The sequence below is a fragment of the Carettochelys insculpta genome, chromosome 2 (genome assembly GCF_033958435.1).
Source record: "Carettochelys insculpta isolate YL-2023 chromosome 2, ASM3395843v1, whole genome shotgun sequence".
Lineage (NCBI taxonomy): Eukaryota > Metazoa > Chordata > Testudines > Carettochelyidae > Carettochelys > Carettochelys insculpta.
The window spans coordinates 7,904,041-7,928,972 of NC_134138.1; the positions used below are offsets into that span (position 1 = coordinate 7,904,041).

The 24,932-nt window shown below is 44.0% G+C and overlaps 1 protein-coding gene across 3 annotated transcripts in view; it reads right to left on the reverse strand.

Moving 5' to 3' along the window:
- Positions 1-24,932, reverse strand: part of RHPN1 (rhophilin Rho GTPase binding protein 1) — a 57,278-nt gene that overhangs the window by 25,989 nt on the left and 6,357 nt on the right. For 2 of the 3 annotated variants that reach the window (XM_074986586.1, XM_074986584.1), the window contains exons 2-5: positions 13,771-13,889; positions 6,707-6,835; positions 2,708-2,783; positions 1,033-1,110 (exon numbers count right to left, since the gene is read on the reverse strand). In XM_074986586.1, the coding sequence (XP_074842687.1) occupies positions 1,033-1,110; positions 2,708-2,783; positions 6,707-6,835; positions 13,771-13,889 (402 nt within the window). The remainder of the gene's footprint in view (positions 1-1,032; positions 1,111-2,707; positions 2,784-6,706; positions 6,836-13,770; positions 13,890-24,932) is intronic. The other variant, XM_074986585.1, reaches the window with a different exon arrangement.

Below are 24,932 nucleotides of genomic sequence, written 5' to 3' on the forward strand. Positions count from 1 at the left end.
TCTACATGAACATATCAGATTCTTACCACGCTGGAAAATGGCAGTGCACTTGTCATCCTGTGCAAGGAATGAGGTATGGATCCAGGGAAAGGGGGCGTGGGGCAAGGAGAGGGCCAATGCATTACGATACAAGAGTGCCCAAGAAAAATTTATTGGCAACGCCATCTCTCAACTTTTGAGTGCCTGACTTTGCAACCTTAAGTGCCTATTAAATGGAGATTTTTTTTTTTTTGCTGTCACCATACATATCTATCAGTTGGCAGCACGTTACCCATAGGAAGCTTAAGATAAGCAGAAAAAGAAAATTAAATATCCAGCTCTGGGCTGGATTATTAAGACTGACCTCAGCAAACTGAAAACTAAAGGTGTTTTTACTGCAGCCTCACATAGGCAGCTGCATCAATCAACCAAAGCTTGGGAAAAATAGGAAATGTGATCAAATGAAGGTGTGGGAAGTGGCTCATTTTGGCTTCAAAAGGCAATTTAAGACTAAACTTTTTAATAGATATGGGGTAGAACAATAGAGTTCCACTATTATGCTCAAAAATTAGTTTTTCCATTCTAGCACTGGAATTTTCTGACTTTTCTGCTGCAAACTGTCAGAGGTTCAGATTCTATTGTGGTAGTTTAGATAATTCTGACAGATGAACCTGAGCCCCATTTTATTCTCGGTTTCAAGGGCCCCAATCCTTAGTCCTGGGGAAATTCTGCACTTGTTGCATTTGGATCCATAGTAAAATTGCAGAATTTCTCCAGGACTGAATCCTGTAATGTGGAGTGGCAAAGCAGACCCTTGCATCACCACAGAATTGTGTAACCTATGAAACCGAAGCTGAAACTTTAACGTGTTTTTCCCAGGGAATCCCATACCTGGGAGAATATAAAGTACTCACAGTGCAACAATACAGCCCCTGAAAGCAAGTATAAAGATCACCCAGGGAAGATTTAATGGATTTGCAAAGCAGCCTCATTTTCCTCCTGAATCAACCCAAACAGGATGGATTTTCCTTCTGACACATCAGGATCACAAACCTGACGCAGCTCCGTGAGTTCTTTGATTTCCTTGTCAAATGAATGGCCATCTTCCCCATAGTGTTCACGGATGAAATCCTGTGGAGCCAAGGAGGAGAGAATATGGGGAAAAGTTTTTGGTTTAGCTTCTTGCGTGAATGACTTCTGAGGCTACCAGCCCTCTTAGAAAAAGCAGCAGGTCTTTTATAAACACATGGCAAACAGTGCCAGGAGACAGCTCTACGGAGTTCCACACCACCTCTAAAACCTCACAAAGCTTCAAATCACACTGATACACAGATGTTCCTGGAGGGCTGATTGGGCTCTCATCTAAAACAGATTGTGGGACAGTTCTTGGGTAGCTTTTCCACTGCTTTCATCCACTCTATAAGTGGAAACCATGGGCACATGATCTGGCCTCTTACTCGCAAAGCCCTTATAAGCTGACGTTACTGTTGATACATAGGCCTTTTGGTAAGGGTCCCCTGTTCGCAAACAGCTCATCTCAAACCTGTCAAACTCGCTACGTCAAATACATTGCCTATAAGTAATTTGCCCATTAATACAACATGTAAGGGCTTTTGCTGAAACCTTGCAACTTATTCATGTTCGTAACGATGTCACATGTGGACAGGTGACATTTAAAGCAATAATGTAACTCTACTGAAATTTAACTGAGGAACATAAAGGGGTCGGCTGGATGACAGCTAGTTGATGCACATGGGAGTTGACACCTCTCCCTGGTCAGCCAGTGATGTAACACAAGTGCAATTGTCTACCATTGGCCCATCACAGAAGAGTCAATGGAAAATGATCAAAGACAAAACAAACAATCAAAACCCCTGAGTGGGTTAAAAACCAGAGAGATTGCTGCGTCTCTGAATAAAGACAAGAGACTGTTTGAACAGAACACAGGGGGAAGAGGTACCCTGGATTCATTCACAGAGTGACACCTTGAAGGTTGTTTTTCCATGAATGATTGGATCCTCCTTCCTGTGCTTCCAGCTGACCAGCTTCCATTCCATTGCCAAAGCCAGCAACAGACTGAAGATGGGTGGGAGGGCTCCTGAGCTAGCTAGGAATGGTCACTCTTAAGTGTAGGCCAATTTGTATCCATCCTTTTCCTGTTTCTTGTGATCTCTGCTCTGAAATAAACCCCTGGTTTCATTACAAGGGCTGTGCATTCATTAGATGCAGCGGCGTGAAGGAAAAGTGGCCCAACAGGGGCCTACTGCTTCCTTAGGGAGAGAGAAGCTGGGATGTTTGCAAGTTGTCAGTGTCTGGCTGGATGTCACAGGGGAATGCTTCCAAGGGACCTAATGAGAGGGGCAATCCATTCCTGAACATGCGAAGTGAAGACAGGGCTGGCATAGCACAGAGGAGAGTGCATGAGTGGCTGACGGGCTAGTGGGGTTTGGGAGCTAACAGCCAGCTACCCTCAGCACGACTCCCTAAGCTTGGGGCAAGACAGGAAGTAACATGGGTTCTCAGAGTAGGTGAGGCAGATAGCAACCAACACTTGCAAAGAAAATAAGGGCAGAAAATTTTGCAGCTGCGTGTTTAGAGTCCTACCCTGCCCACCACCACATGCAACAGTACCTCTGTGCAGGACTACTGAGTCCAGCCCTTGTGACATGCCCAGTGTCAGTTAACTCCACTGACTGTACATTTGACTCCAATAAGTAAGCAGGCTTACCTTTAAAGGGGACGTTAAATCCATTTCCTTAGTCTCCTTTAGCCCCAAAGGTATCATCGGGACACTGATAGATTCGCTAAAATGAAATATGACAAACAATGTTTATGCTTTCGGTCACTGCTAGCTTACATATGTAAGGGATCCTCACGCTTCAGGCTGAAAGTGATCACCGACTGGGGGCAGGAAAAGTTTTCGAATGAGAATGGCAAGAGGTGTAGTATGTGGGTTTTAATTTCCTCTGTAGCAGCCACTACTGGCATAATGACCTGCCAAGGCTTTGACACTAACATGATCCAACGGGAGCATTTCTGACATTCTTCTCTGACCTACTTTAATGGCAGCCCAAATGCTAACGGCTGGAGCGTCTCAAGTTCTTGGTCACATCAGTATGGTGTTGAGCAGGAATCCCTTAACGTCAGAGGCAGTACGCCCATGTAACTCAAAAAGGACCAGGTGGTGAGGGAGCACACACAAGCCAGACTCAAAACCACAACAGCTGAGAACATTCATAAGAACTCACATCAGGAACAGCTTATTGCCTTAGGAGGGTTTTGGACTCACCCAAGTCTTGTCATGGTTTGAAGAACATCTAAGGCTTTTGTTTGTGTTTTAAAAGACCAGAAACTGATTTAGCTGCAATATCATCAGCCAGGGGTCAGCAACCTTTCTGAGAAGCCTGCCAAAATTTTACCTTTTGACCTCTAGTTATGGTCCCATTGTGGGAGACACTTTTTAAAGTTGCTAATAGTCCTACTTACAGCAGCTTCATTAATAAATTAAGTTGCAGAGCTTTCCAATTTAGGTGGTGGTTGGCAGCATTAACTGGTCTTTTGTTAATCCATCGGTGGCATGGCTTTGAGCAACCGCCTGGCTTCATGGTGGCAAGAGGGGAGGCGTAGAGCTCCTATCTCGCATGCCAGTGAAAAACTGGCTCATGAACTACTCCTGGCACCCGTGCTGGGGGGTTGCTGACCTCTAGTTTAGGGTGTTTTAGCAAAGCATTTGAGACACAGACATGCACCGAGCAAAAGTCAGGGATCCAGCAACTCCTGGGTTCCAGGCTCAGTTCTGACACTGGTAAGTGACTTGCCCAAAGGGATGGAAATTAGGATGGCTTAAATTCCTGCCACCTATAACCGCGGGATTCTAACCCCAACTGATCCTGTGATGTAGGACAATGCTTGTAAAGCACTCCGAAGATGAAAGGTTTTCATTAATATAAATAACTTACAAGGCACACAACAACATTAATAGTTAAGGGAATTCCTACCAATTAATTTAAGGTGAGCATTTAAAGGGTTACAACATAACCAGCAAGCCAGAGCTGCCTATTAAGAAGTGAAAAAAAAAATCTTAAATTTTCTTTCTGCATCTTTGTTGCCACGAAATTAAGAAAGTAGCAGCAGCAGGACACTGTGTCTGTAAGCTCAAACCTCTTCCCATTAGGGATGTAGAATCCAGTTTAATTAGTCAGCCAGTGAGGATTGCTCTAGCCAGAATGGAGCACCCCCTGACTGCAGTGGACCACTTAGAGCTGGAGCAATCTCCTGCCCATGGTGGAGGGCTGCTCCAGTCCCCACCAGTTAACAGTAACTGGTAAGCCTGATCTGTTTAGGGTGAGGCTTACCAGTTAAGCATAAACATCCCTACTTACAACAAGGGACAAGATGTTAACACCAAAACCAAGAACTCCAGTGCTGGGAAGCTTCAGATTGTGACCAGGACACTGAATTCCCATCTCTGGAAGCATATGGCCTCAAATTTGGTTTTGCTTATTAGAGAGAGACAGAGCCCAATTTTGCCCTCAGTGCTCCAATCTCTGGTCACCAGGTGAGTGAGCAGAACTAGGCCCACAAAGCTCAGCTCTCAGTTAGCAAGGTTTGGTGCCCTCCCAACATCTGCTGAGAGATGTAATCAAACACAAGTATCCCTCCAAAGTCCACAGTCATATCTGGATAGAAGACCCCTGTACAGATGAGCACACACAGCACCCCAAGCAATTACAATCCCACTTCTAGTTGCTCCACTGATGGGCCTTTTGCATTTTTCCATCTGACTTGATCTGTCGCACTTGGTTTTCCGAATAGACATAGAACTGTTTATTTAAAGTTAGGAGCTTATCTGATCCTCTTTACAGGGACAGGCTAGCACAAACACACACAGTCTCCCAAAGGGCTGGTTCAAAGAGACAGGAAAGGCTAGGGGAGTGAGATCTGGGGGGTGGTCACATGGGGTCAGGACCACTACAGTTAGTGTTTAGACAATAACAGGTTGTTTAACCCAGGTCTCTCATTAACACCAAGAGCTTATCAGCAGTTTCTGAAACATCACATGCTCGTGAAAAAACGGCGTTGGGTGACAAAAAACAGACATCTAGGTCTGTTCATACTTATTCAGTCACTGAACAAAGAGCCTCCTGAGAGCTATAATGAGCATGGAAAACGGGTTATCACTTTCTCTCTAATGAGATTTACATCCAATCCAAATGCCACAAAATAAATTAAGTGGGGGGAGGGTGTTTGGTGTTTTTACTGAACAAAACAGGGCATAATTTTATTTAGCCAGATGACCACTTATGGGTGGGGCCAAATTTCCTGCAGTCCCATGACGTTTGTTTCCAGTCACCAGTCCTGGCCCTCAGTGTTCTGTGCTGTTATTTAGCTGTAATTTACACCTAAATATTCTTTTAAGAGCCCAGTAAGCAGTGGAAGTGTTGGCACTGTTCTAGCTAGAGAATATTGACTTCCTGTCATCTACCAAAGCCTCTCGGCTGGCACCACTCAGGTGCCACGGGTGCCAGATGAGAGAGATTCAACCTGTATTATGAGGTAACAAGGAACAACAAGACACCTACATAGGCAGCACCCGCTGAACTGCTTTTTAGTGAACTAGGGGTGTGCCTGCATGGGGCAGGGCAGGTGCACTTCATGCTCTGAGACTGGTGCAGCATCCCTGATATTTATACCTCGGGCGTTTCTTCCCTTCCCACCCACATAAACAGGTTAGAGATGTCCCAGCATGTTAGCTTGCTGCTGGCTACAGGGCTAGGACCACCTCTGCTGTGAGTCAGGCGGATGAGAATCATGGGCTGCAGACAGTTTACAAAACCTCTCACACTTAAAAAAAAAAATCTCAAATGGGGAAATGAAAGCACAAGAATTATCCACTCCACAAGAAGCAGAGCAGCAAAAATAGGAGGCAACACACCTAAGAAGGAAGGCTTTTGATTACTTTCATTACATATTCAAGCTTCACCAGCTGTGGAAGTTGTGCGTGAGGGGCATTTTTCCTCACATACTCCAGGGGTTTGAAGAGATTTCTGGATTCATCTGAGGCCTGCACTACCCCTTCTGTATCAAACCACTGCACATGTAAAGCGCTGACCACAGCACAGCACAGCACAGCACAGCACTTCACAAACAGTAACCGATACAGCTGTGTGGTCATTATTCCCATTTTACAGATGGAGAAAGGAAGGCACAGCGAATAAAGGATATTCGCAAGGTTATACAGTAAGTCATTGAAAGGGCTGATCCAGACCCCAGATCTCTATCCTGTGCTATCCAGTGGTTAGTAAATGGAAACAAGACAACACCACCACTCAAAATGGGCCAACAGTAGGAACTACGTTAATAAGGCTGCCCTTATTAACGCTATAAGGTTCCCCACTCTTGGTCACCTGGCCTGTTCTAGTCCAGCTAGGAGCAGAGTCGCAGTTTGGGGGAAAGAGGAGGGTGCAGAGGCCATTAATCTTTCCATAACTCTCCTGAGGAATGGATCCCAGCTTCCATTTTACAAAATGTATCGAGGCTTAATGAAGGCCAAGTGTATTGCTATCTAGGTACTTATATCATTCCCATCCCCATGGTGTCCTGGCACCTGGGTGCCTAGCACACCTATTTCCCACGGTTCTGACTACTTCCTCTGTTTTCCTGGGCCTGGCAACTGTTACAGCTTTCATGATCAGTCTGGTGTCCTCCCTCCCTCTACCCACCTTACCTATCATTCTGGTATATGTCCACACTGCTGTTCAGTTCTTCGAGTTCTTCCTTCAGTAACTGCAGGTTGGAATTAACATAGCTGAGCTCCAAGGCAACTGTTTCTTTTACTTTGTGATTACTGGTGGCCCTGAAAACGAAAAAAGGAAAGAGGGCACATGGGAAACTGGTTTAGGAAACAGTCTACAGGATAAAAGCCATTGAGCTAGCACATTCAAACCACAAGCCTTCAACTCCCATTCGAACACACACCGCTTCGTGCATACAGGCCATTTCAAAATTGCTCACAGTGCTTTTCAGACTAATGATGTACGCCTCCATAGACTCCAGCCAGGTAGGGAAGGGTTATTCCTATTTTACAGAGTGAGAAAGAGACCCAGACCTTGGGCATCTGGCTCATTTCCAAGTCTCTCGTACTGGGTCAGGGACAACTGGGAAGAGAACCCAGGAAGCATGCTTGTTCATGGACCCTGCTGCAATCATTAGATAACCTTTGGTACTGCCTGTCAGCTTCCCAAAATGCATTTTGGATCACAGACTTTCCAAGGTTTGAAGACTTTCCATTTACAATCAATGGTAACGGAAGATGAGCGTTATTGAGGAGACAGGCTGGTAGAAAACATAGAACAACTGGGTCCACCCCTCAAGGTTTTTAAGTCCTGGCTTGACAAGGTCCTGGCTGGGATGATTTAGTAGGGCTTCATCCTGCTTGAAGCAGGGGGCTGAACTAGATGACCTCCTGACATCCCTTCCAGCCTTATGAATCTGTGGTGCAAGAGAGTTCAGGAGGAAAAAGCACTGTGACCCACCTGGGCCTGCAGCGGGACACAGTATCTTGACTTCTTCACTTCTCTTAGGAGAGATTTTTATCTGGCTGTGCCCCAGCCTAGGGACTAGACCAGTGAGTGCCTAGTAGCCTCCAGAGCTGGCTCTGCTAGGGGCCGAGGCAACCAAAGCAGCTTCCAGAGTGCCTTTGAGTGATGCTGCATGTGCAATCACAAGTTTAAATCTTTAGTTTGAAAAGACAAACACAGACAAGGGTTGGTATTTACATCTGCGGAAGCCTCACAGAATTACACACTGTGGACTAGGGACACATTTGCTTCACCATACTGTATGTGTGATGGGGACAAACTGCCTTTTTCAAATGACATTTCCTAACATTTTAAAATCATGCTTTTTTTCCCCTCTTCCACATAACACAGGACAGAATGCAGACTGGGTGTGGAGGATCATGCTATGCCCTTACAGACAGACAATATAGGAACACATCCTTATAATTAATTATTCTGATTGCAACTGGGGCCTCCAGGCATTACTTAAGATCAAGACTTCACTGAGCTGGGTGCTATAAGACAGACGCATACTCCCTGCCCTGAAGAGTTTACAAACCATACACAAGACAGGGGACGGGAAGGAACACAGAGGCTTAACAAGGTGAAGTGACTATCCAAAGGTCACAGAAGGCCAATGGCAGAGGCAGGAAGAGAACCCAAGTCTCTTGAGTTCTAATCCAGTGACTTTCCTATTAGAGAACACTGCCTCTTGTCCCTACAAGCATGATCTCATACAAAACCAAAAACGTGAAGAGAATGGTCAGGTTGCAAAATTAGGAAACAGAATTAAGGTTTCCCATGAAAACTAAATTTCAGGGCCTTGTGTGCCTACATTACGATGAGGCTGAGCGGAACTCATTTTCTGATAACAAAGGTCCGTCAATGTTCACGCACGTTGACGTTAACATGTTCATAGTTGTGTACTCACCCAATAATTTTTCACAACAGCAACAGACAGATTCCAGAAATCAAAGGCTTGTAATGGTTAAAAACAGAGTCAACATCACATCATATGTTAGGTATATAAAGTAAACAGGCCTGGGGCGGGGGAGGCAAAGGAGACTGTTTCTCAGGGTCCAGCATTGACAGCATCCGAAGTTCTGGGACTCTCTGAAAAGCACCATGGCAGCGCTGGTGCATCACTCCACACAGCGGGGGAGGGAGGGAGGCCTGCCCAATGCCAGGGCGCAGTCAGCACTAAGGGCTTACTGCCCTTGGCCCCACCCCTTCCGTCCTTGGCCAAGCCCCTTCTGGAGGCATGGAGCCAGACCCCCCTCCCTCCTGGGCCCACAGTGGTTGCTGGCCTCTCTCAAAGTAAATGTTAGTCTATAAGGTGCCACAAGATTTCTTGTTGTTCTCGAAGCTACAGACTAACACGGCTCCCTCTCCGATACTTATCCTTAAATCAAACGCATTCAAGCGGGTTTTTTCCCTACTTTGCCTATCTCCAAATTTCTATTCCAAAAATCCACCCTTGCCTGCATGAGCCTAGTGAAATTGGCATTTACTAATAAAACCCTACTCCTTCCAAGCCTAACATCATATGCTTATCAAAACATTCACACTCTTCCTCCCCCCCCGCCCCGCCCCCCCCCCAAAAAAAACAGGACCCCTGCCTGCTCTGGGGATTAATCAGCATTGTGTGGTGAAGGAGACTTCTTGGCAGGATCTCTGGCCTCATGCATTGCAGAAGTCAGAAGGTCTGTGATAAACGAGGCAGGATTTCAGGAAAAGAAGGGAAGGTCTCATGATTAAGGCACTGAAAGCTGTTCCGGAAAATTGGATTCTGGCCTTGCCTAGGCCACAGAGTTCTTGTAATGTTGGACAAGCCAATGTCTCCAATACAGGCTTAGATCTTATTACCCAGACTCATGCAGCTGAGATTCCATACTTACACTTCATTTTAGTCTTTTTAGGGGTAATTCTTAGATATGAGAAGTGCAGCCTTTCCAGTGGGAATAGCAACTTGCTGTGGTTTTGTGCTTGTTGTCTGATCAGCCAATAGCAGCATCCTGCTGAATGTCCTGCTTACTACTGGATTCCTTTTACATCCACAGATATAAACATGAAGGATGGATTTCAGCTGCAGTAAGTGGCCTGCTTTGATGAGACAGCTTTTCAAGCCAACTGCACCCTTTTTATCAGCTTGGGGGCAAAAACAAAAAACAGGAAGAGATAACCTAGTGGCGGGGGAAAGCTGACAACACCCTAAGTGTCTGTTGAAACATGTTTTAGCCTGTGACAGAAATCAAGTTAGGCCTCTATTCAGCTGATCAGTCAAGCAAAAGGCAAGCCTCAGCCCAGGCCAGTCATAAGCCTTTTCAGGCCTCTGGCTTTCAAGTTGTATTCACGGGTGCCAGGATATAACAACAGATTAACCACCAGAGAAAGAACATGGGCACTAAATATTCTACCATCTATTACTTCTTTAGTGATTGCATCCTGCATCAGCCTTCCCGTAACTTGGCCTAGGATGGAGGTCAGAGTAACCACATCTGTATTTCCATGAGTCACCCATTTTAAACAGTGGTGCACTATTAGCGCCCCACTCGCTGGAGTCCTCTGGAATTTCCCCCGTGTTCCAAGAGAGCTCCTACACCAACTCCAATCAACAAACTCCATAGTGAGATACAATTGTCACTGTTCTTTCCAAACAGTGACCGAACACTTCTGTCTCTTCCACATCAAGATTGATTATTTCACCCTACTTGCCTAGTAGCGGACTATGCTGCTACTACAATTTCATTTGTTTTAGATATCTTTGAAAGAATTGTTTGTTATTGTTTAACTGGCCACCAATTTTTACTGACATTTCTAAGCTTTTGTCAATTATCTGCAATATTTAATTGATTTGTACTCTCTGCTATCAGCTTCCCTCATTGATTTTTCTCTGAATTGCTGCTTTTACCTCCGAGATGGTTTGAGTCATGGAAGTCCCCTTGGGGCTGTCTCACAGTTTGCTGATCGCTCCACTGATGCCTACATTCCTGATCTCTGGGGCTCCCCTCTTCACTGCCCTGCTGAGCTAGCAGCTCTGGTCTCCCATAGCAAAGGCACAGAGTTTGAGTTACTGTCCTTGTACAGGTATCAGAGGGGCAGCCGTGTTAGTCTGTTTCTTCGAGAACAACAAGAAGTCCTGTGGCACCTTATAGTCTAAAAGATATTTTGGAGCATAAGCTTTCGTGGGCAAAGACCCGCTTCAACAGATGCATCTTTGCCCACAAAAGCTTGTGCTCCAAAACATCTTAGTCTACAAGCTGCCACAGGACTTCTTGTTGTTCACCCTTGTACAGAGCGACAGAGACACTGAACCAGTTCTTAGTCTAATCAGTTGATTTAAATAGTTCTTTCACAAGACAAGCAGCCTCCTAGCTTGGGCCTGATCCTTTCCCTTTTTCAGTCCAGAGGTTTCCAAGCAGGTATAGACGGCAAATGGAGAGGGGTGTCTCGTGGCATGTAGCAGCTGACCCATTTTTTGATTTCCCCCTTTATGTTCTTTTTGCTGAAGGTAGGAATTCTCTGTGCTCAGTTAAAATGTTTCTTACCTCATATATAAAAATACAAGATCCAATATTGGTTTCAGGCTCAGGATGCCTCACCACCTGTCTTCATAGGACCAACTACAGTCTGGACTTACAGGACAAATGAGACTATTCACAGGTCATTTGTTTGAATACTGAGCCATTGTGGTCCTAAAGTTACCTTAAAAGGTCCTCGTTAGCACATTAAGAATTAAAACCAGATTCACACTTCATATTTCTAACATAAGAATGCACAAAAATATACAGATTCAGCAGACTATCATTGCAATTGATATATGAAGTGATGAGTTTTGCATAAAGTATCTTCCAGTTATGCATATTAACAAGCCAATTTTCAGAAAGCATGGGGGAGCATGACAACCTTCTTTAAACTAAGATGGATTTTTAAGGAAAGAGGCCTTGTTTACTGAAGGCAGAATTGCAGAGGTTTAGAACAGCTGAAAAACATTTAATTATATGTTTTTACTTGCAGTTTGTCTCTCAATAAGTAAAATCACCTGGAGTACTTTTTTGGCTTGGGGCAGAGGGGAAGGAATCAGTCTTTTAAAGCACCAAATACACAAAGTTACAGATCAGACTATATTCTCTTTGCACAAGGAAAATGAAACTAGGCAGTAGCATTTCAGAAAGGTCTGGAATGGAATCTATACAACTCAGCTAGGACACAGCACCTTCCATAAATTGATGCAACTCACTAGAGAATGGCCAAGCATCAGAAGGCCAATGCACCACTTGACCTGGAACTTAAAACTATTTGTAGGTTTCATGTTAGCCTCTGAAAAAGTGCATTTCAAGCTCAGTAAGAACGTACCATAGAATATACAATCATGACTTGATCTGAGGATTTAGCAAAATGTTTACTTAATTTTGTACAGATATTATTAAAATGGTTTATTGCCAACTCCAACATCACTTCAATGACTTTGCTGGGCCAGTGCTGTTTGAACAAGAAGGGAAAAAGACTTTTACTATTTAACTCTCTCAGCTTATTTACCCATCAAAATGAAACCTATTACGGAGTCCAACAAAACCGCCTTTTATTTCAAAGACACCATTCACTGTAGCTTCATAGGAAAAAGGAATAATGCTGCGAACAGATGACATTAAGGAGTACGGTTCTGTATACACTGGGAACTTGTCCTGACCCGAAAGGCCAATGTTCAACCACCCACATAGCTATAAAACCTGCTCAATGGTAAGCTCCACCAACCTGTAGGAATCAAAGCTTTCCTAGACCACATATCAGTTTTTCAGATGTGGAATGCTCTGGAGCAAGTTCTCAGTATAGGTAAGGCATAGAATTTATCAGTGGTAACCCTCAGCAAACAAGATCTCATTCATAAAGCTGTGAAAACATAACAATCTTTCACTTTGAGATCTAAAGGGTGCAAAATAAATATGCTGGGTTTCCTGGCCAGCCTCTGCTCTGAATGGGCCTGTTTTTTAAAGAGAAGCTCCCAGAAGCAAACTAGCTGTGGGAGAGATGGTTAAACTGCTGATCCAAATGCTTTTGGCGACCTGAAAAAAAGAACCACATCAGGGCATTTTTCTTTCTAACTTAATGCAGACACTCCTCACACTCCCCAACAATTAAGTTGCGCATGTTTTGCCTTACATTTCCTCTAGCTCCCCCAATTTTCTGCCCTACACTAGATTTGAAATGCCTATGTTGGGAGGAGAACTACATGCCGCCAACATCCTCAGATAGTCCATGGACAGCAGGGAGCATGAAGAGGCTCCAATACATGACTGATATAAACAGCACACCCGGGCATGTTCCTGCTGACATGGAACATTTCTGCTTCATTTTATCAAGTTGGGCCATGCAGAATAGGCCACATCAAGATTAAGTCTTTTTCATTAGAGGAGACATTAAAGCAGTATGCTTTATAAGATCCAGGAGCAGACCTGGTGCTAGCCTACATGATGGAGTAATAAGCACTAACATGGTGCACATTAAATTTGTTCGCGTAGATTCTGCTGGAGCACATTAGGAGTTCCTTAGTGAGCAGCAGCAGGATCTACACAGACCAGTTAACACACGAGAAATCAATCTCCCATGTTGCGCATTACCGTAGCATGCAGAAGTGGCCAGGAGTGGATGCCACAAGCAAATATTATCAGGGTAGCAGCACAGCACAGAGCTATGTTCTTCCTTTCTGGTTTTTACTCACGCTGCAAAAGGAAGATGAGGAAAAGACCTAGCCACACCAACAAACTCATAATTAATTGGAAAGTCTTTGTCACGTTCTCATAACTGAGAAGTAAAAGGAACAATGATCGAAGACAATGGTGATCTAAAATGTATTCTTCCCCATTAGGTAACCTAGTAAACACCAAGTGACTAGTTTGTCAGCAAGCAAACTGATATGTTATGAGCAATGGTCCCTCTATTTTTTTCCATCCATGTGTGGAGTAAGTTTTGTTATATGCATCAAAGCATGTGCAGATGGGGACCACCAACAAAAACATGCTGCGGGTTGTAGACAGCCGTTGGTGCCCTGCTAATCAGCTGGGCAGCACTTGAATTTCTCCTGGGTGGCTGCCCAAGTGCACAACTTACCAAGGAAACACTGATTACTAGTGCATATGTCATTGCCTCTTGCTAGAGAAGAGCATAATCAATCTAAACTAAGTAGTGACCGAGTGCTAGCACACAGGTGTGCTGGCGATGGACCAGTACTCACTTGAAGAGATTTTCTGCCCCAGCTCGCATTCTCATCTCCTTGTTGATCTGTTGGTTAATTCGTGCGCGGCGGTGCTGCAGTTTGCTGCGCTGCGTCTGTGCAAAGGGATCGCAGCCCTGCTAAGAGAAAAAGGATTGTCACTATACATCCCGTTCAAACAGGACATCTTAGCAAAACTTCAAACATCCTTTCCACCCCACCCTGTTATACCACCAAACTCTTATTCCAGGGCACCTGTGCTGGGGTTTGCTGAGCCAAGAGTGGCACGCAAGCTGCTTTTCATGAAACACACAAGGTGGGAGCTCAGCCCTGCCCCTCCTCCCACAGGCAGCCAGGAGCTTGTTCAAAGCCATGTCACCTATGGTTTAAACTAAAGGCCAGCTAAGCTATCAGCCACCACCTAAATGGTGAAGTTCTGTATCTTTATTTATTTATTAATGAAGGTGATTTAAGTAGGACTGTTAGTGATTTTAAAAAGCATCATTAGCACTCTGACCACATGGACATGTCAAAAGGCAAATTTCTGTACTCTGCCTTGGAAACGTTGCTGACCCGTTATTCCAATCCACTGCTTCTCCACTGCCCACAAGCAGCAAACCATAACACGCTGAACTTCGATCGTCGTGGGCACGGGGGACCTGACCAGTGCCGGACGAGAGAATTTGCACATCAACAATTCCACGGCTTACTGGGCTCTTGGAACACAGTTAGGGGTAAATTACAGCTAGATAACTGCACAGAACACTGACAGCCAGGACTGGTGGCTGTAAAAAACGTTATGGGACCACTTGATGCTGATGCCACATGGGAAGCTAATGAAAGCTAGCGTGTGGTCACTTTATAGGAAACTTGGCCACAGCCATAATAAGTGGTTGTCCAGCTAACTCAACTCATGCTTATGTTCTTATGCTGGATTATGGAATTTGCCAGAGGAGAGCATTCCATAGAGATGTTCAACCTTTAAATTAAAGAGAAAACCCTCTGCTACTCTTTCCCCAGATTTGTGTCAAAGTGAAAAAAGATGATTAAGGGTCTGGAGCACAAGACCTATGAGGATAGGCTGAGGGATTTGGTCTTCTGTAATTTACAGAAGAGAAGAAGACTTAGAGGTGATTTAATAGCAGCCTTCAACTTCCTGAAGGGGAGCTCTAAAGAGGAGGGTGAGAAATTGTTCTCAGTGGTGTCAGATGGCAGAATGAGGAGTAATGGTCTGAAGTTGAAGAGGGAGAGGTGTAGGTTAGATATTAGAAAAAACTTCTTCACCAGGAGGGTGGTGAAGCATTGGAATGCGTTGCCTAGAGAGGTGGTGGATTCTCCATCCCTTGAGGTTTTTAAAGTCCCAGCTGGACAAGGTCCTGGCTGGGATGACTTAGTAGGGGTTGATCCTGCTTGAAGCAGGGGGCTGGACTAGATGACCTCCTGAGGTCCCTTCCAGCCCTATGATTCTGTGATCAAACCGCCAAGAATCATCATATTGCTTAACAACAGTGAACACCTATTGTGTGAAGTGCAGTTTTAGTTAATAACATGAGCCACTTTCATAGGGTCTTGCTTATCCATTATTGACTGAATATTTCAGTCCCGCCCCCCCATCTCCCAGTGTCCCTCCACATTCCTATAAACCTGCATCTGACCCAGAGAGCAGCTGAAATATTCTAGTTAGCACTTAATTACAATCCCTTACCTCCCCCTTATCACTCCCTTCTAGAATACTGACACCACTTGCTGATCTCTGTTCCCTTGTTACCAATGCCGTATTTCAAATGCCTCATTCCTTTCAGGAAGTGACAACAGTTACACAGACTAGCACTGCTGAAGCCTCCCTCCTGAAGGTATTCCATGATTCAAGCTCTCTAGGAAACAAGCATGTTATAGCAGTCTAGTATTGCTGTTGCTTAGGTTGCCTGGTCTTATTACTTGTATATCCAGGTACAAGTTTTAGAAATATGGACTCTCAGGCATAAAATATGTGGTCTTCCTTACAGGGTTTTTAATTAGATGAACCCAAGATGAAAGAGACAGGATATCATACTTGGGAGCCTCCCATCAGTAAATCTACAGCTGCATGCTTAGACCTTAAAAACACCCTGATTTTCTACTTCCAATGAGCTCCTGCTGAATTCAGTGGAATCCTCCCTCGATTTTCAAAGTTGCTGAACAAGCTATTACTTAAGTATAGTCCATGAGCATTTTCCTCCTCTCCTCCATTCCCCAAATTTTCCTGGAGACAGGTTCTTTATAGGCAGGGAATTAATTAGGAGTTCCCTCACCACTCTGGGGATGCACGCACACTCCTCAAGTTTCACAAAGGGAGGGAAAAGAATATTGGGGGGGGGTACTCCCAACAGAAACACTCTCAGGAGGAGGATCTCGGATTCCAGCGACACAAAAGCTCTACCCACACAGAAACACTGAATTGTTCCCTCACACAATAGAAAGTAAGTGGTGAAATGTGCTCCCTAGGAATGCCATGGGCCTAAATAAAGAGCCTTTTTGGAGGGATTCGAGTCAGAGAAGTTGTGTTAGGATGGAGACCGCCAAGCCTGCTCTTCTTAGGTTAATGTCAGATACCAAATTATTTCCACCAAAAAGCCACTCTTGCTAGCAAGTTAAATTCTAAATCTACACATCTAAGGTGAATTTCACCGCATTGCAGACAGCCAGCACAGGCCCTACTTCACTCCTACCTGGGTCACCTACTGGAGCCCAGAACTTGGTGGAGTGGATTCACCCAGAACACCTCTCTTGTCAAGTTATTTCAAAGCAACAGAACATCCTATTTCTAGCCAACACCTGGTGCCAGAGTTTCAGAATAAAAGGATAAACCCCAAAACTAAGCTGCTGCTTTTATTTGTTTTTTTGCCCCACACTAGCTTTCATTAACTTCCCATATGGGAGCAGCTTATTTCAGTTGCCTTCACCCTGATAACCACAAGGTGAGGATAGAGACAGAGCATCACATCCTAGCTCTCCTTTGGGTGGCAGGTTCTGATGGGTAGGGAACCTATGCTGTTCTGTGAGAGGCCGTGCTTAGCTAGGGAAATAGACAGGCTGTTCTCTACAGGAACCTTTGCCGTGCTTAGATGAGGAGAAAGTTAAATTTCCATTTTCCCATGGGAGGAAACACCCAGCAGGCTTTGTGAAGTCTAGTCTCTCCTCCTTGCTGAAGGAGGTGTTGCTGAAGCAACACATACAAGAGGTGACAGCGTGCCTCAGGCTAGGAATGTGTGTTCTTACGATCAGGGCCCTATAGAATTTATGGCCCATTTTGGTCAATTTCATGGTAATAGGATTGTTTTTAAAAAAATGGCAAATTTTATGTTGTCAGCTGTTTAAATCTGATAAACATCAGGTGTTGCACCCTTTGTGTCAGGCCCCCTACAGTTACATCTGCACTAGGAACTAACTTTGACATTAGGCACTACATTCAAGTAGCCAGCAGAGTCTACAAAGTAGACTTCAAAGTCCTTACCCCATTCCTGGGAATGGGGTAGTGCTACAACTTCAAAGTAAGCAAATTCAAAGATTTTTGTTGTGTAGACACAGGCAAAGAGGAGCTGCAGAGGAAAGGAGTTGGGGGAGGAGGAGTTGAAGGGTTACTGTATTGGGGTTTCAGGTATTTTGCGCAGCTGCTGCTAACAGCATTGCTTTCAGAGCTGAAGAGCAGTGGCCGCTGGCCAGAAATCCGGCTGTGAAGGCAGAACCACTGAGAACAGCAACAGAAGTAAGGATGACATGGTGTGGTGTTGCCACCCTTACTGCTGCAGAGCTGGGCCCTTAACAGTCATCACTCTCTGAAATCAGCAGTACAGAAGTACGAGCGACATCGGTACAGCACTGCCACTTTTGCTTCTGCACTGCTGTTGGCCATGTGCTGCATTCTGCGCTGGGAACCCAGCCAACATTACAACCACTGTTCTCCAGTTACTTCTGCACTGTCCTCAGAGATGGGAAAAGATGGCAATACCATGGCCCTTCTGAAAATAAACCTTGTGATCCCCCGGCTACTCGCTTTTGGGTCAGGGCCCCCAATTTCAGAAATGCTGGTCTCGTCTGTGAAATCTAAAAAGCACACAAAAGATCAAATTTAATGAGCCACAATACGCTTTGCATGGCTGTGAATTTGGTAGGCTGAAAGCTGAGTACAAGAGCCAGTTTCTAAAGAGAGATTTCAAGCCCTAGCTCTTGTTCATAATGTTGCAGTGGAGGGGCCAATAAAAACTTAATTCTTGGCTGCAAAAGAGAACATGGACTGGAAACCTGCCCTAGTTCAGAAAAATGAAAGATGGACAGAACACAGATATGTAGGAGTGGAAAAACATTGAGATCATATTTGTTTTGATTAACAACCGAGATGGGTGGGAAACATTGCTTGTGAAAAGTTTCCAAGAGATTTATATCTGTTGGGAGCTAGTTGTTCTGAATACTTTGAAATCACATGAAAATACTAACTTGAACGGGCTACTAGAGTAAGTGTGGATGTTTACGATTACTACAGAGCTGCATTCATCCATCAGACTAACTCTGATTAATGCTCAGCTGTGACATGTAAAGTAATCCGAGTATGCGTCCAACGATGCTCGCCCTCAACCCTGTCCCTTCTGCTCAATGCCTCATCTCTGTGGGGATGCCCATCCTAGCCATCAGCCAGGTAGGAGCCCAAGCCATCTCCCAAGGACAGTGGGTGAGGTGGGACATGGTGGGCAGCCTCACAGGCCAGAGTGGATAGAGGCAAAAAGGGATGCTGTGACTGTGGGAAGTTGACAGGGGAGGAGGGTGGAGACAGTTATGGAGCAGGAACCTCCACGGTCAGGGTGGGGTTGAAAGAAAGGAGGGATTCACTAAAGCAGCAGTGAGGACCTCAGGGAAGGTGCAGAACCAGATGTGCAGGGGGCTGCCAGTAACTGCACTAGGGGAAGCTGGCCTACTACACCTGCTACCCATACAGACATTACAAATAGGGAAAAAAAAAAAAAAAAAAAATCAAGGAAAATGACACAACCATCTGGATGAATCAAATGGGACATGATGACTAAAAACTAGCTAAACCAGAAGCCTCAGTTGTGAGATGCTGAAAGCAAAATGAATAACTCGGGGACAACTGTTTTAAAGGAACAAATGCAAAGCAAAGTGGGTGCGGGCCTTTTGAAGCACTCTGCTTTTCCACCAAAATGTATTCTACTGCCACACAGCCCTATTCCAAGGGACTGTGCCACTTTTTCCACGCTGAGCTAGAGTGGGCTGGGCCAACAGTTGAATGGGGGAGAGGGGGTTAGAAGGGCTCAAAGCAGCCTCTAGAGGAAAGCATGGATTCACTAAAACAAATGAGACAGGCAAGTCTCAGAACTGATGACATTTCCTTAGACAATGTGCATAGTGGATTCCATAAGAAAAAACAAATAGTCTAGTAGCACTTTAAAGACTAATAAAATAATTTGTTAGGTGGTAAAGAACAGAAAGTCTAAAGAATTGGTTCCAAAGGAATGTGTAAGACTCTTAGGGATCCCTTAAAGCAGGATGTCAGATACTGCTGCATTCATGAAAAATCCCATCCCTAACCAGCACAACTTCATCCAAATCCACAGAGACAGTAGATCCTCTGAAATGGAGATCGTTCAGAATTATGAACGAAATGTTACATTTTGTCTTTCAAAACTTTATAATGGACTATTGTCTTAATACAGCTTTGGAACTTTACTATGCAGAAGAAAAATGCTGCACTATTTTTTCGTAGTATCAGGGCTGTGTTGCTGTTTTATTGGTCTCTGAAGCTGCCTGATTGTGTTCCAAATAAGGGTGTGGTTGACAGGTCAGTTAGTAAGTAACTGGTGTTTGTAACTGAGGTTCTACTGTTCTTTCTGAAGCAAGAGGTGAGGCAAACAGCAGTTGACACACTCCAGCTACGTCCACACTACAGGATTAATTCAAATTAAATTTTAATAAATTAATAAATTTTAATTAAAAATTAATTTTTAATGCCCTTTTTTAAAAAATTCAATTGAGTATCCTCACTTTGCGCAGGGTCCCAACAAACTCTACATATTGCTTCCATGCCGCAGTCACCAAACGTTGACTGTTGCAGCGGCGCATTGTGGTTCCCTCAGCTCCACATTCTGAGCTGGGAGCCAGTTTCTAGGGTCCCTACAGCATGGGGGAAACCTGGGAAACTGACAGCACAGCAGCCCTGGTCAGTTTCCCCACTAGTAGTGAGGAGCTGGTAGCCAGGTGAAGTGCGCAGCTTTGTGGGATACATGCAGGACGCTTGTGGAAGCTAATAAATTCGCATGAAAAGACATGGCACTTCCACACTAGCCTTTGACATTTTAAACTCAAAATTGATGCTATACCCGTCCACTAATATTGACATTAGGGCAAACTAAATTGAACTAATGACATTTACAGTGAAGACAGTGATGTTTTAAGGTCAAGCTAACTCCTTCAAACTTGATTTTATCTCGTAGCATGGATACAGGCTCTCTTATATCAAAGGAGAAAGAGCTGTGAAAAGCAACATTTTGTTTGAGACAATTTCCTTCCCTAGCTCTTTTTTAACTTGTGTCACACACCACAAGGACAGAAACTGTAGCATAGCGGCAAGTCTCCATGCGGACAGAAGCAACATTTAAAAATCTTTTTATAGATTTGAGAGATGCAAAGGAAACTCTCCCTTTAAATCAGTAAGAGCTAAGCGAAATAGGGTCCTGACTATCTTTCAAAGTTGTGTAGGTAAAGATCTTGATCTGAGTGGAAAAAACATTCAGGTATCACAACATTGGCAAAGCCATCAAAAAAAGTAAAAGTAAAACAAAAACAAAACAAAACAAAACAAAAAAAAACCAAGAAGAGGTGACACTAGATTTTGACAATCCCTTGGACTAAATTTTTCAAAAGAACAACTATTCATTTATGTTTCTTCCATTTTTCAGTGTCCAACCTGGGATATCTCAGGATGGATTCTCAAAAAATGCTGAACGCTCCCTCTTAAAATGCAGCCCCCATAAAGGTATTCCAGTCAAATTCCCAAAAATCACAGTCACTTTGGAAAACTCTGGCCTTCACGTGTGAACACGTCCGTCTTCCCGAACATCCTAACTACAGATGCGAGTGGAGGCAGGACAGTGTTAACTTAAATCTTTCCTTTTACGGCATCCTGGGAAGTTGCATTCTTTGGATTTCCCCGCAATACTCTAGCTGCTGATAAGAAAGATGCACAGTGTTGCTCACAGTCATGAGTTCATAGAGCAAACATTTAAACAAGTGCTGGCATTTACCTCCTTTTTAGTTGAAAATTATATCTAGTCGTTTAATCAGTCAAGTTTGAGGAGAGATTTTTCAGTTCCCACCCATACTCCTCAGCCAGCTGGAAACCACGGTAAAACATCTGACGAAGCGGGTCTTTGCCCACAAAAGCTTATGCTCCAAAATTTGTTAGTCTATAAGATGCCACGGGACTTCTTGTTGTTTTCACAGTAAAACTGTACTGGAAAGTCAGGTATTGAACTGGATCAAGTAGCACAATATTGTGAGGAGGATCCTGAGACTTCCTGCCTGTAGAAAATTCATTTAATCTCTCTGCCTCAGCTTCCTACATCCCCTGTAAAACAGAGTAATCCTCACCCTTCCCAGAGATACCTGGTAAAGCCTTTCACAGCGAAGTGCTCTCACAAAGTGCCCCTCACTGACCAGTTTGTTAGAATGAGCACCGTGCAATACCTACAGTGCATAGTAACTAAGGTCTATTCCAGTGGTCAGCAGTGTTTGAGATGGAGGGCCAAATTTGACCTTTTAACTTCTATGTACAGTCTGTGTGCCAATGACACTTTTTGAAGTCACTAATAGCCTTCTTACAAACTGCTTCCGTAATAAAGATGCAGAGCAATACCATTTAGGTGGTGGCTGGTAACATTAGCTGGTATCTTGTTAAGCCACAGCTGGCATGGATTTGAGCAAGCTCCCAGCTGCATGGAGGATGAGAGGCAGGGCTGAGTTCCCATCTCATGTGCCAATGAAAGTCAGCTGGAGTGCCACTGTTAGCCCCCAGCTAGGGGTTGCTGATCACTGATCTAGTCTCTAGTGGCTTTGTCATTATTTTAAAATGAAGAAAAGAAAATTCAGCACTGGTGTGAGAGTTTTTAACCCAAAGCTATGGGGAAAACAGACTTTAAAAAATGAAAGATTCTTCAGACTGCAAGTGAGAACACCACACGAATGAACAGGCATTACCGCATGGGTGTTTTTGAAAATCTCACCTGAGAGCAGGATAGGTACATAATCCCTATTGAAAGATAAAGGGAAGTTCAGCATTCACATAGGCATTTCTGAAAAAAAATCTCACCCATAACATGCATCTCCTTGGTAGTCTGCATTCTAATAAAGAACAGTTATGTGTTTTCGCTAACCAGATAGTGGTTGGAGATTTAAAAGTACAGTATAAAAGATTCCAAGAACCACACTACAGTTTTCAGTTCAGATATTTCTTCCAAAGCCTGTCAGTTATTTGGACCAGAGAGAGACATGTGGGATGGCTTTCAAACTTAAGTAGGAATTTCCTTGCATGATTATTTCCCATACAGCCTTACATACGATCCTGAAACATGAGCAACTGTAACTACCATTAATTTCATTTAAACTCTCCAGTTTTTCTGGGATCTTAAGACTTTTCAGTGTGCATTTAGTTACTACAGTCACACAAGTCACATTCCAAGTGAAACTCAAGTCTATAGCTAAGAAATCTTGGTTATCTTTGAAGTGGGTTTTAACTGAGGTAAGTAAACACATAGCAGCCCCTCTGACGGATGCCAATAAATTTGTTGCAAGCATAGTAAAGTCAGGAAGCAGCACAGATTCTACACACAGGAGTACAGCACATCAAGAAAGCCATGGGAAAGAATAAGGTATGGATCATTAAGTCAAACAAGCTATGTCCAGCACTGAAGTTTATTGCCTCTGACAAACCAGGATTAGAGCCAGTATTATTCTAGCAAGTCCATTCTAAGCACCAAAAGCCAGCCAAACATTACAACCAGAGCTCAACACTAAGGGAAAAACAAAGTGTTCTCTAGATGTGTGCTAGAGCTATGTGAAAACTACTGTGAAAGTTCAAAACCTTCACCCTTCAACAGATCAGAGGAGCACCTTCAGCTATCAGTTGATGGGGACAAAGGTGAGCAGCTGATACCTTCAAACATTTGATCATCATCTGGAATTTTTCCCAACTACCCTTCCCAGGGGATGGGAGGGAAACAGAACTAGCTAATCATAAGACTTATTCCTTACTTGAGGTCATAAACTGAAAGCTTGTGTCTATCTGCCATATGAAATTTGGTCAAGTCAAGCCATGGCTTTCTTACCAACAACGTTTGAGGCAAAAAGACTTCCAAGAAGTTGAGTCACTTTGCAGACCTCAACAATGCATGCCATGGTCTGATTATGTCTCCCCCTCAAGATCCTCAAAAACATACAGGGGCCACATCTTTCCCAGCTAGGATGCCTCCATCTGTGGCCATGCCTGGTATAGCCACCTTGGCATCACTGGCAGCGGGGCTTCTAGGAGTTCCTAGTACCATCCACATAGAGCCCACTGTGACACCACTCCTTGAGTCCTCACGCATCCATCTCACCACACCATATAAAATTTCCATACCCACACGAGCCGTAAAGCCCAAACATTGGCCCACCCCTGCTTTATCACATATCCCTCATCCAGTAAACAGCCATGATTGGCACCGCAAGGGCAAATGACTGTGGTAGATCAATCAAGTCTTTAACGGTATATGTGGTACAACATATGTGGAGCATTGCTGTGCTTTTCTTTCAGTGAATATAGGGCAGAGCAATATTCCAGAGAATTGATAAATCTACTCCTCTACCATGGTTGGTTAAGTATGTCTGAAATATACACACGAATAAATTCTGTTGTATATCTAGCATCTTTGCAGGAGATTAGTGAGACCTGGAGTGAGACGCTGGAGTGCAGTACACGGCACTCTGAACAATAGAGGGCCAAGGCTTAAGTGTGTACCTTCTGGGTACTGATGCCCCATGTCATCCTGAATAGTTTTCCAAACAGGTTGCTGCATGTTTTGACTGTAGCCCCGTCTTTGTAAGACTGTCACAACGCAATAGCTCTATCCAGTTTGATGCTTAGACAGGCTGCGTGAATCATGGCTTTATTCGCCGACTGTAGAGAATTGTATTTAGCTCTCCACCTGCTTGTATGCATGCACCACTGCAAACTCTCTAATGCAGCCATTCTAAGATGATGGGAAAACTTTCCTATCAACTTAAATATCACCCTTCCCCCCACAGCAAAGAAACAGCAATAGTTGTGTCAGCAGAAGCAGCTCTCCAACGAGCATAATTCTGTCCACATTAGCACTCAAGTTGATATAACTTAGGGGTGTGAATAAGCCACTCCCCCTCATAACCTAAGCAACATAAATGGTAGTGTACATAACACTCCTGACTGTAGCTCTTTGGGGCAAGGATTGTCTTTTCGTTCTGTGCCTGCACAGCACCTACCACAACAGGACCCTGCTCCGCAACTACAGCTCTTAGGCATTATGGTAATGTAATCAATCAGGGACTACAGGTGCTCATGAACAAGAAGGTTGTGCAGTGATGGACAAGACATTGTACTGATCTGTACAAAGCACAGTTGGACCCGAGTGTCTCAGAGGGACTAACAAAAGAACTGAAAGTGATCTCTGCCAAGCATCAAGACTGATATTTCAAAGGAGGAAGTAGAAAAAGAGCAGTGAAATGACTGAGCAAGAAGAAGAGACCTGGAAATGATGGAATACAGAGCAGAAAATATGATTCAGGAAACACACCGATTTTGTAATATAGCATAGAAAGAGGTAAAGGCACTTAAGGAATAGACAAGATCTGTACTAGTGACAATACACAAGCAAGGAAGTTCATTGGAGTGCAAGAATTACAGAATGATTGTCCTATAAAATCATCTAGGTAAGGTGCAGATGATGATACTGATGGAGAGACTGAGTTCACAGATAAGCAAGCAGGGTTCAGCAAAGACAGAAGTACCATACAGCAGATATTAGCATTAAGATTGATAACAGAGAAAGCCTGACAAAAGAACAAGAACATCTACAATTGCTTCATTGATTTTCACAAGGCGTTTGACGGTATAAATTAGATAG